Raw genomic sequence first — 13,981 nt, 5'->3', positions numbered from 1 at the left:
AAGTCTCCAGGATTCAATTCTTTCTGCTAGTTGTCTAATGTTTCTTGTACTATTGTGCCCTCCTGGTTTTGATGGCCAACTAAGTATATTATTACAATTACATTCACAACGAAGACGAATGTGGCACAAATACAAATCTGTCAAGTGTGATTGTTGGAAAATTTCTCCTCGCCTATACCCCCAGCCAGAACACGCCACTGTGTGCTGTCAAAGGGCTGTTTCTAATTTAAACTGCGAGTTGCCCAAGGCAGGGAAAGCTAGCTCTATGTGTTCATAAAGTCATAACCACACTTACTTTTTCTTCTAGTTTGTATGTAGTGCTTTTAAGGAAAGTCATTGTCTTTCTCACTGCGGGAAAAGTGGTGCTTTTGTCTTCTGAACTGATGTAAGATGAACTGTCTTTGCAGAATCTACTCTTCCCAAACCAGCCTCTCCAACCCAACAGCAGGTATTCAGTGTCACCAACTGGAGACCTCACTATTACCAACATTCAGCGGTCTGATGCAGGCTACTACATTTGTCAAGCTCTGACAGTAGCTGGAAGCATTTTAGCAAAGGCTCAGCTGGAGGTTACTGATGGTGAGTTATAGAAATCCCTATTGTTTTTTTCCTGTCAAAAGTATTTTAAAAGCAGTGTAAATGAAGGCATATGAGATCACACTATTCAGAAGTAAATTGACAGATTTCTACAGAAAATGCAATGAAAGAGGGTCTCTGCAATTGTCTATGGTATCAAAAAGGCCATCAAAGTCTAGTTTGCCTTTTGCTTGCTTTTTGGAGGTTCCTCAACAGAAGGGACAAACACACTTAGAATAGGGTTGGTGAGAAAGGAAGCTGCTCGGTTCACTAGAGCTAAGACAGGACTGCAGAAAAACATTGTGAAGAATGAACAGGTTTACAATTAAAGCAGTGAATTGAGGTGCAGAAAGATGAGGTTCAATTCTCACCAGTCTTCAGTATTATCTTAAGCCGGTAATTTGGGGATTTGTCCATAGCTCAATTAAATCAACACAGTTGCTTGAACTTACTGGGGAACTCTTGGTTCAGAACAGCTACAACACATAGCCCTTTAGTTCCTCTGTGAATAAGGCTCCTACCTCAGAGCTATGTTCTAAGAATTTCTTGGTGTGGTCGGGTATGAAAATACACATGGAAATCTGCAAGCAGAAAAGATTTTCAGGAAAGGAAAAGCTCTGTTTTGATGCTTTCTATGTCATAATTTTGGGTTTGTAATTTATCCTCCCTTGAAGTTTACCTTAGTCCATCTACAAACATGAATCCTTCTCATATGTCAGGAATCCTGTCGATATCCCTCTTCATCCCATTGCAGATAGAAGGCAGTTTGCATCCTTTAATGTTAGTGAACAACAGAATTCCTCTTATACTAGGAGATTGTGGCATTCCCCAGCATCATTATTCCTTATCTTAACTGACACATTAAATATCTCCTGACAGACTTTGATGAATTTTTGCCATTAAAACTGTTGTTATATGCAGAGGTCTACTTTTACTGTTCCCTTAGAGACCTGCCTGCACCACGAAAGTTTGAAAAGATGTCTAATTCTGAATAATCTGGCTTTTCACAAGAGCATATTCATCACAAGTGACAGGTAGAGAGGTTCAGGCTCATGTTATAGAGGTTTGAGCATTAATTTGATGCCTTTTCTTTGTTTTCCAAAAGCTGTCTATATTTTTATGACAAGGGGAGATAATTTCTGCCTTATCCTTGCATCTTTGCAAGCACATTGCTTTTCTGTAAAGTAGTTTCTGGACACTAAAGGCTAACCTTTGCTCTGCAATCTCTTTAAGTCCTTTATTTCATTGTCTACAACGACGTGATGCATTTTCATTCAATTCAAATTTAAATGTAGATTAAAAGGTCATTTAAAATGAATGGAAAGGCAGTATTTTTTAATATCTGTCCATAGCACTGCCTGATTCAGTGCCATGACTGTGATTGGAATAAATAGAACACACAAACATTGGCTAAGAGGACATTGAGCTGCTAATGGTTGCACCTGCTGATGCTGTACAGATTTACTGCAACGGGCTGAGTGGATCAAATCAGTTTCAAGGATACTAGTGATGAGAAATTCTTCCTTTTGACAAACAAGGCCTGGCCTCATCTTTACTTATTTCTTGTGTAGGTGAAAAAAAAAACCCCTAATTGACCTCTTTGCAATTTTTGTTAGTTTATTTAAGTCAATGGAAAGCTCACAAAAGTGTCCCTGCTGAAATGCAAACTCATCTACAGTTAATTCTGATTAAAGGCACTGTGCGTTCCACATTGCTAGAGAAAGCATAAGCTGGTGGCTCTGCTGCCTAAGGAATGCAAGGCTGGCATTCTTCAAATGCTTTCCAGAGCACACTGTCAGCATGATTATGAAATAATACAAGTTAGCTTTATAGAAATACCATTTCATACTTGAGTCAAAGGGCAGGTGAGGTCAGAAGAAAAGTGCCAAAACAATATTGTGGAACTGAGATTATATAAATAAATGTACCGTTAGATCACAGATATTTTTAAAATTGCTTTCAGTTAGGAAGTTAAGCATAAATGTCTAAATAATCTCTTTTGGTTGATACTGAGCAGAAATTATGAAAGCTAATGATTTTTATCAGTAAGGAAATCTAATTTAATGATTTTAAAAATGTAATTAAAGATAAACACTGTGCATGCTAGCTATATACTTAAGCATTAGTGTTCTAGTTTTTGGCTGGTGGTTTCAGTTTTACTTCATAGCCCAGAATTTTTCTGTTTGGTTAATGATTTAATAATAGTGGCGAGCCATCTTTTTCATTTTGAACACATTTTTGTTTGATCCAGAGTAATTTAGATCCAATTGAAGTTCCAATACAGAATGAAAACATGTCATGTGCAGAAAAACAAGTGTTTAATTATACCATATATTGCAGTGTTTCAGTTGTTACATCTTTGCACTTACAAGTCTTTACTGGAAATATTTTTAACTCAAGTGTTCACATGAGAAGAGATTACTAGCTGTGATGAAATTGCTGAGTTAAGTGATAATTTTGCTGCTTATGGACTGTGCTAAGAGCCTTCAGTGTATTTGAAATTCAAATGTTGTATTTTCTTGAAAGGCTATCATACAATCCACTGTCTAATGCACATCTGGAAAAGCAAAATTGTTTTAAAACTGGAGACAACCTTAGCAACCCTTTCAAACTCAAGAAGTGAATATGCAAGTCAGTCTTAAAATGACAGTTCATACAAATAAACCAGATGCTTCCATCTAACTATGTCTGTGCTCAAGATAATTGTTTACAGTTAGCAATTTGTTCCATGCACAGAATATTTTGGAGAAGATCTCAATTCCTCCTTATCTAGCCATTATTAATATTTATTAATAAAAGTTTTGACCATTACATGCTCAACTGTAGGATCTGCCTATTTTGCCCAGTTTGCCCAGGAGTTGCTGTTCAGGGTAGGATTTGGATGGAGGAATAAACCTAACCTCCCACTGCGGATTTTTCTGGCAACATACAAATGAACTGGTTTAGGATGTTAGATCGATTAAAAAGATGGTGTTCCTGGGCTTTTGAATGATTCCTTTTCCTCGTCAAACTTATATAATATTTTATAGCAAGTGTGGCAGTTTCAAACAGGAAACAGGCTCCCGTGAAGCTCTTCCACAAAACAGAAAGAGGATGAACTGGTTTCTGCTGTTCTACCTCTCAGGAGGGCACCCTGCCCTGTCATACTAGTGTTCATAATGAGGATTTCATAACTTGTGTCTGATTTTCCCGATGAACTCACCAGAAAAACCTTTTGAAATGTTGATTTTGGAAGTAAAGACTTCAGTTTTTGATTATCTTATTTTCATTTCCTGTTGTAATTTGATCAAATTCCACCCAAATTAAGACATGGTTTCAGCTGATCAAATTGCATTGGAGAGAGTAAACTGTTCATTAATAAATATAATTTGCTCTTTTCCGATAATCTGCCCCAAATTTAAGCTGCATTTCATCACAAAAGGAATCTCATATTTTTTCACTTACCAGAATAATGTGACTGTATATATAATGCTAGAAAATAGATTCAAACCCATTTTTAAAATTAAGTTAATTTTTAGATCAGCTTTTACTATGCAAACATATTTTATCCACACAAAGTGTTTCTGTGGAATGGATAGAAAAGATTCCTACTAGGAGAAAACTATGTAAAATTTAAATTAAAAAAATAAAAATAAAATGTAAAAGAAAACATCAAAACCCCCATCCTTTTTGTGGATATTTTTCATTCTTTCTCTGCTCTTCAGAATGCTTATGGTGTATCATTTTAATCCAGTAACCAAGTTTTGGGTTCTTTCTAATGAGACCTATATAGTAGGAATCCAAGCACAAATACACGTTTTAGAGAAGATTTACAAGTCATAGTTGTGAAGACAATACAGTCGTTCACAGATCAGTGGAAACCCTAAGTGTTCATTTAACCTTTAGCCTTAGTGTCATGGAAACCTGTAGTGGTCTTTCACCCATAACACCCTTGAAAATGAAGATTCCTTCTGGCCAGGAGACTTTCAATTACACTATTGATCAGAGCTATTTAAAGGATTATGAGCTCCTCATTTGGGCTGTAAAAAAACTAATTACGTGCCAAAGAACAATATCTGTAATGCAGTAGGTTTTCAAAATACCTACATTGCTACACATAGGAAAAGCAATTAGATACAGCAAATAACTGCAATGGAATAGTTAGAAAATGAAGTTATTCTTTTTCCTTTATTTTTAGCTACCTAGAAAAATGGGCTTTGACAGTTTACATTAAATCTAAAGGAAAACTGACACAGCTAAATTTTCATTTGAATATACTCATGCAGCGGGTATGCTGATAGCGCATATGAGCTGAGGTAATTTTTAGTCCACCAAATGGCTGAGCTGTGTAGTCATAAGGAACCTTCATGAGATTAAAAAATTTCATGTCAAAGTGAAAATGCATTACATTTTCTCTTTTCTTGTAATATAGTTTTTCCTGTCTCTGAGTTCAATGGCTAATGTTTCGGAATTTCCAAAATAGCTTTCACATTCTGGTGTTAATAAATAATCTGTATTGACTTTCTATTTTCAATTTCAATTTCAGTAGATATGGTGAACTAGGACTCCAAGAAACTACTAATACTAATGATTTTATCCTTTGTATATCTTGTTAACAAAAGAAGGTAACTAGTATGTTTGCAACATTACAATTATTTTAGTTATAAAACATACCACTAGCATGTCCCTAATATTTTTAATTTATTAAACAGCATAATGGAAGATCTGGGTCTACTGAAGATTTCTCATTCAACATCATCTCAAACAGCTCAAATAAAATAGAAACTGTATTGCTTCATAATAATATATTTTCACTTCACTGCTAGTGTCAGGTGTTGTGTATGGACTGTAATGAAACAGATTCTCAGCTAGAACAAATGATTCAAGCTCAATTGACATCAGTGGAGGCTGGCTAACTTACTCTGGTGTAGGAGCTAATCCTGCTGTTAAAAGATTTAATACCAATCATACAATTGTTCAGTGGTAGGTAAATATATAATAATGAATTCTTGATTCTGTTATACTGGGTTTTTGCAGAAGTCATAACCTCATTGCATTCAAGTATTTCACATTTATTTTGTATAACACATTCTTTAGAAACAGAGTTTTATTTTGCTGTTTAACAGATAGCTGAGAAAATAGGTTTAACGGCAAAATTACTTGTGAAGAATTGGTCTTTCAAGAAAAGCGAACGTGAGCATTTTACTCCATCTTCAAGTTATCCCACTGATGATGGAATGGGGTTTATACGCAGCCATGCACTTGCTCACTGGTTTCAGAGTCCTTTAAGCAGTAATTCAAGCATGCAAATCTGAATTATTAGAGGAAAAAATTAAGAGAGTTCACAGCTTTAAAAGGCAGTGAAATGGTTTGATAAGTAAGCTGCTAAATGCCTTGATTGAGCTTGAACTTTTCCCCACTGAAAAGAGTGGTACAGTAATTTAGATTACTCAGAGTATGAAAATGTTTTGTATTATTGTTTGCTGATGAAAGCATGCAAGTTGAGCATGAATGGGGGATGCGGTTGGTACCTATACTAGAATGGCTATGGTGTTTCACTTTGAACTTTTAATAGAATTTCTCTTTTAGGCCTTAAATCAGGTAAGCAATTAAGCACATTTTGATGTGACATTAAACATGTGCTTTAAGTGCTTTCCTAAATAGGAAGAAATAAGAGGTGTACCGCAATTCTTTCCTGGATCAATATCTTAATTTTTATCCTATCTTAATCAAATGAGCCTGATGACTTTTGCTAGCAGAAGTTTTTATATCTAGATGTTATCTCGCAGTGGTGAAATCAAATTCTTACAGAAATACTTTTCAAATATGCCAGTTAGTCAGTGGGTTTTCAAAAAAAAAGATAGCATTTGTAGCCTTTCAGAGGCTTACTTAAATTAATGCTTAAATTTGTGCTGTATCAAGCAAAGGAATAACTTCAGCAGAGGATTGTTAAAGGTGTGGATGCCAATGTGGGTGTCATTGTTTTAGTCTTGACAGATAGGCCTCCACCCATCATCCTCCAGGGGCCGGTCAATCAGACACTGTCAGTGGATGGGACAGCTTTGCTGAAGTGCAAGGCAACTGGTGACCCTCTCCCTGTCATCAGCTGGTTGAAAGAAGGATTCACTTTCCTCGGCCGAGACCCTCGAACATCCATACAGGATCAGGGGACGCTTCAGATTAAATCTCTGCGGGTGAGTAGAGATAACAAAACAATTGCTACAAGTGGTACATGGCTAGTCTTGAGCTATCGGTGTGTGCCGCAAGCAGCTCTGCTGTCTTCCTATCTCTTGTCTTCAAAATTAGCTTAATGGTCTCTTTTACTATGAGATTCTCACCAAGTCCACATCCTATTTCATTCTTTGATGTTGTGTAGGGAAGGGAGGGGAGGGAGAGAAGAAGAGCCAAACTAGCATCAGATATTTCTTTTAGAAAAAATAAAATAAAATTGAAATTGTATTTAAAATCTTACATAAGTTGCCATAAAACACAGGAGTTAGGAATGGAGAAACATGTAAAAAGACAGGCCTTCCTCATCTTTTCAGTGTTTTAGTGTGAAGCCACTGTCCCATTGTCTTTCTTAAAACTTGGAGCAGTTCATTTTCAACACCCAATCATTATTTTCTAAGGAGTTATTGTGCTAGCAAATGATTCTGGAGTTCATCAGGGTTTGGCTGTGCACTTTATCCATCAATGAGTCTTGGCTGTCTTGAGCTGGCTGATTTATTCCAATGTTACGCTTGCTGGAGATGTTCCATCAGGCTGCAGATGTGAGAAGACAGCTAATACTGTAACATGCATCCAGTCATATGCAGAGGATTTTCTATTCAAAATGGAATGCCTATCATAATATTTACATTTTGACACCTGAAATAATACAGTTGCTTAAAAGTACAAAGAAAACTTATACTATTCCAGGTAGCATAATGTCAGATTTTGTTCCTAAATGTGGCATCACTAATCTTTCCGTGGGCTTTTAATTTTTCCCTCTTGAAAGGTAAAATAGCATATATGGTTGTGTGTATGCGGACAAGCGTGTATATGGAGAAACAGTAAGTTAAATGTAATTATTATCAAGAACTTAAAGGTAATTTCAGTAACCATTTAATTTCATCAGCAGAAATTTCTGCACTTAGCTTTGCCATCCAAAAATATGTCAATAAACATACCTACAGAGGGCAAGACGTAAAAAACAGATTTGTTTTCTGATGCCATCTCATCAGTGATCATAGATGAATTGTTAACTTCCTTGGAACAAAATGGAATTTATTAAAAAATTTATGCCAGCTTTCTTTGAGTAAACAATTTATCCTTCCTTCCTGGGCTGAAGGCAGGTTTAGGCCATGAAGGTTAATGCATTTTTCCTGTAGAGCTGGATTAAAGAGTGCGCTTGAATAGTCAAGATTCCCCAGTAGTGTTAGAAAGCAGCAATTAAAGGTGGAAGCTTAGTGATTTCAAACAAACTTTCAGGCATCAATGATGGGCTTCTGTGGAGTGTCCATGAGGCAGAAGCTCCTGGGATACCTGTCTGCATGAAGCTATGCAAACAATGAAATTGGTTCTGAATCGTGCCAGTGCATTAATTTTGCTGTTAGAGGCACAAGGTCTGCAAACGAAAGGGGAAGAAAAATGCTTGCAAAGGGAGAAGAAAACAGTATTAGCAGTGAGCATGGTTTTGAAAGATGTGAGGCTTTTATTGATCCTTAAGTGGCTCATTCACTAGTAACCAATTTTCCTTAAAGGCTCAGAAAGACATTTTTTATAAACCCCTCGATTGCAGTAATGTGCACTGTTTGACTCAGACTTAAGAACAAAAAGCACACATAACCATCAAAACCAGATTTCTTCTGTGCTTTGTAATTTTATGAATTAAATGTGGATTTAAATCTGAAATGTTTAACTTTTCTCTCAGATGTACCTGAGTGAGGACTAGCAGCGCTTCCTAAGTAAAAAATGGCCATGAAATAAGTTCAAGTACACTTACATACATACCCAAGTTCAAAACAAATTCATATTTATCACCCAGATGTCCTCAGCCTTCTCCTCCCCTCGGAAGTAATAATCACTGCTGCAATCATAAAACATTCCAAGATAAAGAAAGACAAGCTACTACTATTTAAGCCTTTGAGATCTTCCTCTTCTGCTATGTAGTGCTTTCTGTGTAAATCAAGTTATTCAGGAGTCTGCAGCAGTCACAGTAAGCCATGGGCTGCAGTCCTAATCATGAGCCTAGACATTTTTCTGATGAGCCAGTCTTCCCAGTTGCTCTAAGGAAGACAACTGAAACCTCACATACACCACTCTTTCAGACAGGCCAGCACTGACCGAAAACTCACTTATGCTCCGTAAAACTGTAGCACACCAGATTTAGACACCAGCATTAACTAAGGAAGAAAACTATTTATTTTACTGAATAGCAAAGATTTTCCATTCACCTGCCCTGTTGTGTTTTCCATAATAAAAAAAAAAAGTGAAAATTACTGAATTACCAATACACTATGTCTGTATCTAATCCATCCACAGTCTGGAAGTTAGATAATTCACCATAACTTGCAAGAAGCAGCATCTCTGCAGCTTGTTTTCTATGTTGAGTATGCTGTCTGCAAGTTACTCAGTTGTGTATGCCATGTTACTTCATTGGGTATGCCATACACCATCTGTCACAGAGGTACACAAATGAAGTTGAGAACCATAGCCTTCAGAAATAGTCTCCGTTATCACATAATGAAGAACTATATATTTAATAAAAGCTCAGAAGCAGCAAAATAAAACACTACTTCAGAATGCTATAAGGCTCTCTCCTCTGGAAAAAATCTGTCTCCTTTCAAGAGCCTTTCTTATTTCATTAACAGTACCTCTATATTTTGAGTCTTTGAGCCATTGTCAGAAGGGTTTAATTATTGTTTCTATTTCATGGAAAAAAAACATCTTCTAAAATGCAATTTATGCTCATTCAGACAATTGAACTGGCATTAATCAGTTGCTTCCTGCCCCTAGGAATGGTACACAGCAGTCCCAGTGTATCTGAAGAAAATACCAACAAAATTCAAACATGACAAAGTTAAAAATCAATTAAATTATATATCAATGAGTAATCTAAAGAGCATTTCACTTATTTGCCTTGACATTCTTTTTGAAGAGTGAGATATAAGCACATATGCTATACTGCCAATCTGCATTTAGCAGAAAACCAATTACAATTCCTTAAAGTCCAATAAAGCTTCTTGGATGCAGTCCTATTTCCGTCAAGTAGTCTGATGGTGAATATAATTCTTCCCCTATATCACTAGAGTCAGCACTCTTCCTCTTCTGCTTCCATCTCCAGATTACCATGCTTTATAGATAGTGGTGGAAAGGTTCCTTTGTATGTTTTATGCTTTGTAAAGTTACTGTTTTCCATCCAGCTCTTTAGTCTTCATTAGTCCCTGTCTTACAGATCTTTAAATTTACTTAAGGAATAGCAAAACACTTTGCACATTTTAGAGCCTTGAGACTGATATTGACAATATAATTCAGAATGGTTTTCCCAAATAAATTTGAAATGTATGAACTGACAAGGGAATCATAGTAGTTTTGCACAAATGCATTATTTTTTTTGCTACCAAACTGTCTTGCAAGTCTGAAATAAGATCCCATGTGAAATAGAAGAAAGGTAAGCATGGTGTGGGATCTAATTTAATTTTGCCATTTGAAAATTGCTTGGAGGACTGCTTGTGTAGAGAGAACCACTGATAAGCCTCAGCAACAGTATTTATATGTATGGTGGCCTGTGTAGAAATGACTTCATTTGTCATAAGAATCTAAGTGCCTTCCTGGCACTGGAAATTGTATCTCTGGGTCAGCGGATTATGAATGGTGAGATTTTATCCTCTAAGAAGTTAAGTGTTGTTATATTGTTTACCGATTTCACCTGCATTTGTTGTAACCAATACAAAGAATGACACTAAAACATCCATCCTGTAGCACTTACATGCTGTACTGGTACCATTAACAACATGAAAATTAGAATTAGAAAAATACTCGAAGCAACTAATCTTATTATAGTTCTCTAAAAGTAAGGCACCATTAAATGTTTGCTTGAAGTGTCTGGTACCCTCTAGTCTCGTGTAAAATGTAGGCTAAATCCTTCTTAGCAAAAAAACTTTGAGAAAGAAAACCAGAGTAAACTCAGTCGTTTGATTCTAAAAGGTTGTTAAAACTGCCCTTAACTATTTTTAATGTCTAGCTGTCTGATACTGGGACTTACACTTGCGTTGCAACAAGTTCCAGTGGGGAGACATCTTGGAGTGCTGTGCTGGAGGTGACAGGTAAGTGATGTCCACGGGCTTTCTTTCAGTTGGCACAGAATGAAAGTGTAGGGTATATTAGAGTCTGAGTCCAATAATCTTTTCTGGAAATTCTGGGGTTGATATGGAGAACTTTTAGGTGGGAAGGCTAGTTCCTTCGCTAATTTAATTGCCCTTGAACACTGAAATAGTTCGTATTTGTATCCAGTGAACAGTGGTATGCTATAACTCTTCTCAACAGGAGTATTAATAAACTGATGATTCATCCAGTAATTGGCTCAGGCAAGAAAACTATTATGCCTATACAAAGGCCTGCCAAAGTCCAGTGTGTTCTCTGAATACTGGAGTTGATCTGAATATGGGAGCTTTCTCAGACTTCTAGTAACTGAGGTTTTGGTATTCTACGTAAACTTATACGTGGTAATGCATAGTTGTTGACTCAGTTCTGTGTAGATTAAGAACATTGGTTGTGCTGTTTTTCCAGATGTTTGGCATGTTTTTCCTTTTAATCTTCTTCTTGATCAAATTCATACAATCAAGGACAAAATGTAATTGTTTTGTTTTGTCCCTCACAGAATCCGGTGGAGCAACAGTCAGTAAAAATTATGATATAAACGACCTCCCTGGGCCACCATCCAAACCTCAGGTCACTGATGTTACAAAGAACAGTGTCACCCTGTCCTGGCAACCAGGGACTCCTGGAAGCCTACCAGCTAGTGCATATATCATTGAGGCTTTTAGGTATGTGAATTACTCTACTTTTAATCTCCTTCCTTTCTAATTTTGTTTAAACCCTGTTATCAGTTCTCTTGGTATGATGGTGTTCTTTTGGACTCTACACGTATCATTAGAAACTAATTAAGACTCAACTCATATGGCAGGCATTGATTCTTATTTTTCAATGTGTTGTTTTTTTTTTCATTTATCACTTTTTTCTAAGTGATTAATGAGAGGAGCATCTAACTATTTCTTCAAGTCAATAGGAATATAAACAGGACAATACAATCATGATTTGTTACTTTTCCCTCAGTGAGTTTCCTGTGGGAATGCTGCAGGTCAAATCATTTGGGCCAGTGTTGACTACCATAGTACAAATAACCTGAAAATACATGGATGATCCTGAAGCCTCTCTGCATACTTTAATTCCTGTTCTTGTTAAACCACCACCTATTAAAGAGTGAAAGCACTTTCTGTTTCTATCTTTTACTGGTTTAGATACATTTAGCTTTTTCAGCTAGAAGTTTTGTGTTGATAATTTAGGATTTCATCCTTCAGCATGAGGCTGAATCCAGCTGCTCCTTTCCACACGGCAGCAATTAATGCATGCTATGAAAGAACTCTTGGGCTCTGCTTCAGCAAGTTTGATTAAGCATGGGCCATACCTCTCACATGTATCTGTAGTATATGTTTCAGCCTAAAAATGAGCACATTCTTAAAAGTTTTCACTAATCAAGATGTTCAACAAATGGCAAATAATTTAATTAATCTTTTAATTAAAATTAATGCAGGAATTTTTCAAAATCATATGCGTGCAAATTTAAGAAACTAGAGTGATAATGTTTCATCCTGATATGTTAATATGCAAAGAACACTACTGCATGTGCAGACTGTTGATTTTGGTCTGGAACTTACCCGTTGTGTATTGTGTGAATGAAACAATTGAAGCAATGTGAAACTTTTAATTTTCTTTTCCCTTTTAATATATCTGAAGATTTTTTTATCAATGCTATACAACGAAGCACAACAGAATAAAATTTTATTTTTAAACTTTTGTGATTTTTCACCCTACATTTGCTTTTAGTAGCATCCCGTCAAAAACTTTAACAAAAGCCAAGCATTTTCATTAAAAGCTGTTTTTAACAATCACAAATTGAAATCTCTTCATACAATGCACTGTAATCTAATCATAATAGTGTCCAATGGAAGATGTAGTGACAGAAAAAATATTCATATGCTTTCCTTCATTCACAAACATGTTTTCAGCAGGGCTTTTTTGTAACTTTGAGTATGTGTTTAGTTCAAGTTTTTCAGTTCTTCCAATGAAAATTTATGGACATAATTTACTTAGCACTGTGGAAAATTATTCAACAGGATTTTCTTTTCTAAGGTTTATGTTCAAGAGTGGCCTATTTATAATTCAAATTTACTTTCCACGCTTTTCTTTTGCAGGTGTTTATTTTAGAGAAATAGCAAAACCTTTTGCTTCTCTTGAAAGGAGAAATACTTTTGACAGCTATGTGATTTTTTCAATCCCATCTCGATGAGTTAACTGAAATAAATATTTTTATTTTTAACCTGCTTTTACAGCTTTTTCCTGTACTTAGACTTTATACAGGGTTACAAAGGTAGGTAATTTCATTATATTTTTCTCTTACATTAGTCCGTAATCTTCAGCCCTCTTGTCATTGCAGTCAATCTGTGAGCAATAGCTGGCAAACAGTGGCTAACCATGTGAAGACCACTCTCTACACTGTGAGAGGACTGCGACCCAATACAATCTACCTGTTTATGGTGAGAGCTATCAATTCACAAGGCCTGAGTGATCCCAGCCCTATGTCGGATCCTGTCCGAACACAAGGTAATAGTAATCATTAAGGTTTACGTGCTTGAGCTGAAATAGAAAGAGCTGAGTGTTGACCCATAAGTCAGTCTGGCCATTTGACTCTAGCACCCTGACTGAAAGAATCTGAATTGAGCTTAACCAATAAAGATAAAAAATAGTCCCATGTTTGCTGTATCAATCTGGAGTTTAGGGGCAGTAGGTTAGCTCTTTAATCCTTTGTACACTGTAGACATTTTGGCTTGCAGTTCATTTAGGCTTGGTGAGCTCCTTGATGCCTGGTTTCTATTGAAAGTAATGTGAGTTATCCAAGCTTTTCTGAAAAGTGATCAGAATACCATGTTCCCCTCAGTATTTTTTCTTTCCATGACCTTGCTGCTTCTCCATTATTCTAATAGGGATATTCTATAATAACAAGTGCTTATGATAGACAGACACTGTGATTTGCATTAGTTTTAATCAGAAGACCTTCAAAAAATATCTGCAATGTGTTGATTAGTCTGGTCCAAAATCTAGGGAGAGAATTAATGTCAATTAAGGCATCTGCATGCTAAGAATATTTTGAAGTTATTCTGAGAAA

General features: G+C 36.2%; 1 protein-coding gene across 20 annotated transcripts in view; it reads left to right on the top strand.

Moving 5' to 3' along the window:
* Positions 1-13,981, top strand: part of ROBO2 (roundabout guidance receptor 2) — a 1,073,259-nt gene that overhangs the window by 974,933 nt on the left and 84,345 nt on the right. For all 20 annotated transcript variants that reach the window (XM_061453979.1, XM_061453978.1, XM_061453980.1 and 17 more), the window contains 5 exons: positions 408-579; positions 6,544-6,749; positions 10,781-10,862; positions 11,417-11,582; positions 13,253-13,419. In XM_061453979.1, coding sequence (XP_061309963.1) covers positions 408-579; positions 6,544-6,749; positions 10,781-10,862; positions 11,417-11,582; positions 13,253-13,419 — 793 coding nt within the window. The remainder of the gene's footprint in view (positions 1-407; positions 580-6,543; positions 6,750-10,780; positions 10,863-11,416; positions 11,583-13,252; positions 13,420-13,981) is intronic.

The sequence above is a fragment of the Pezoporus flaviventris genome, unplaced genomic scaffold (assembly GCF_033815535.1).
Source record: "Pezoporus flaviventris isolate CSIRO_AGI_PZ_B2104156 unplaced genomic scaffold, CSIRO_AGI_Pfla_v1 ptg000015l, whole genome shotgun sequence".
NCBI classification, from domain to species: Eukaryota; Metazoa; Chordata; class Aves; order Psittaciformes; family Psittacidae; genus Pezoporus; species Pezoporus flaviventris.
Note: the sequence above shows the minus strand (reverse complement) of the source record. Positions and strands in the feature narration are given on the sequence as shown.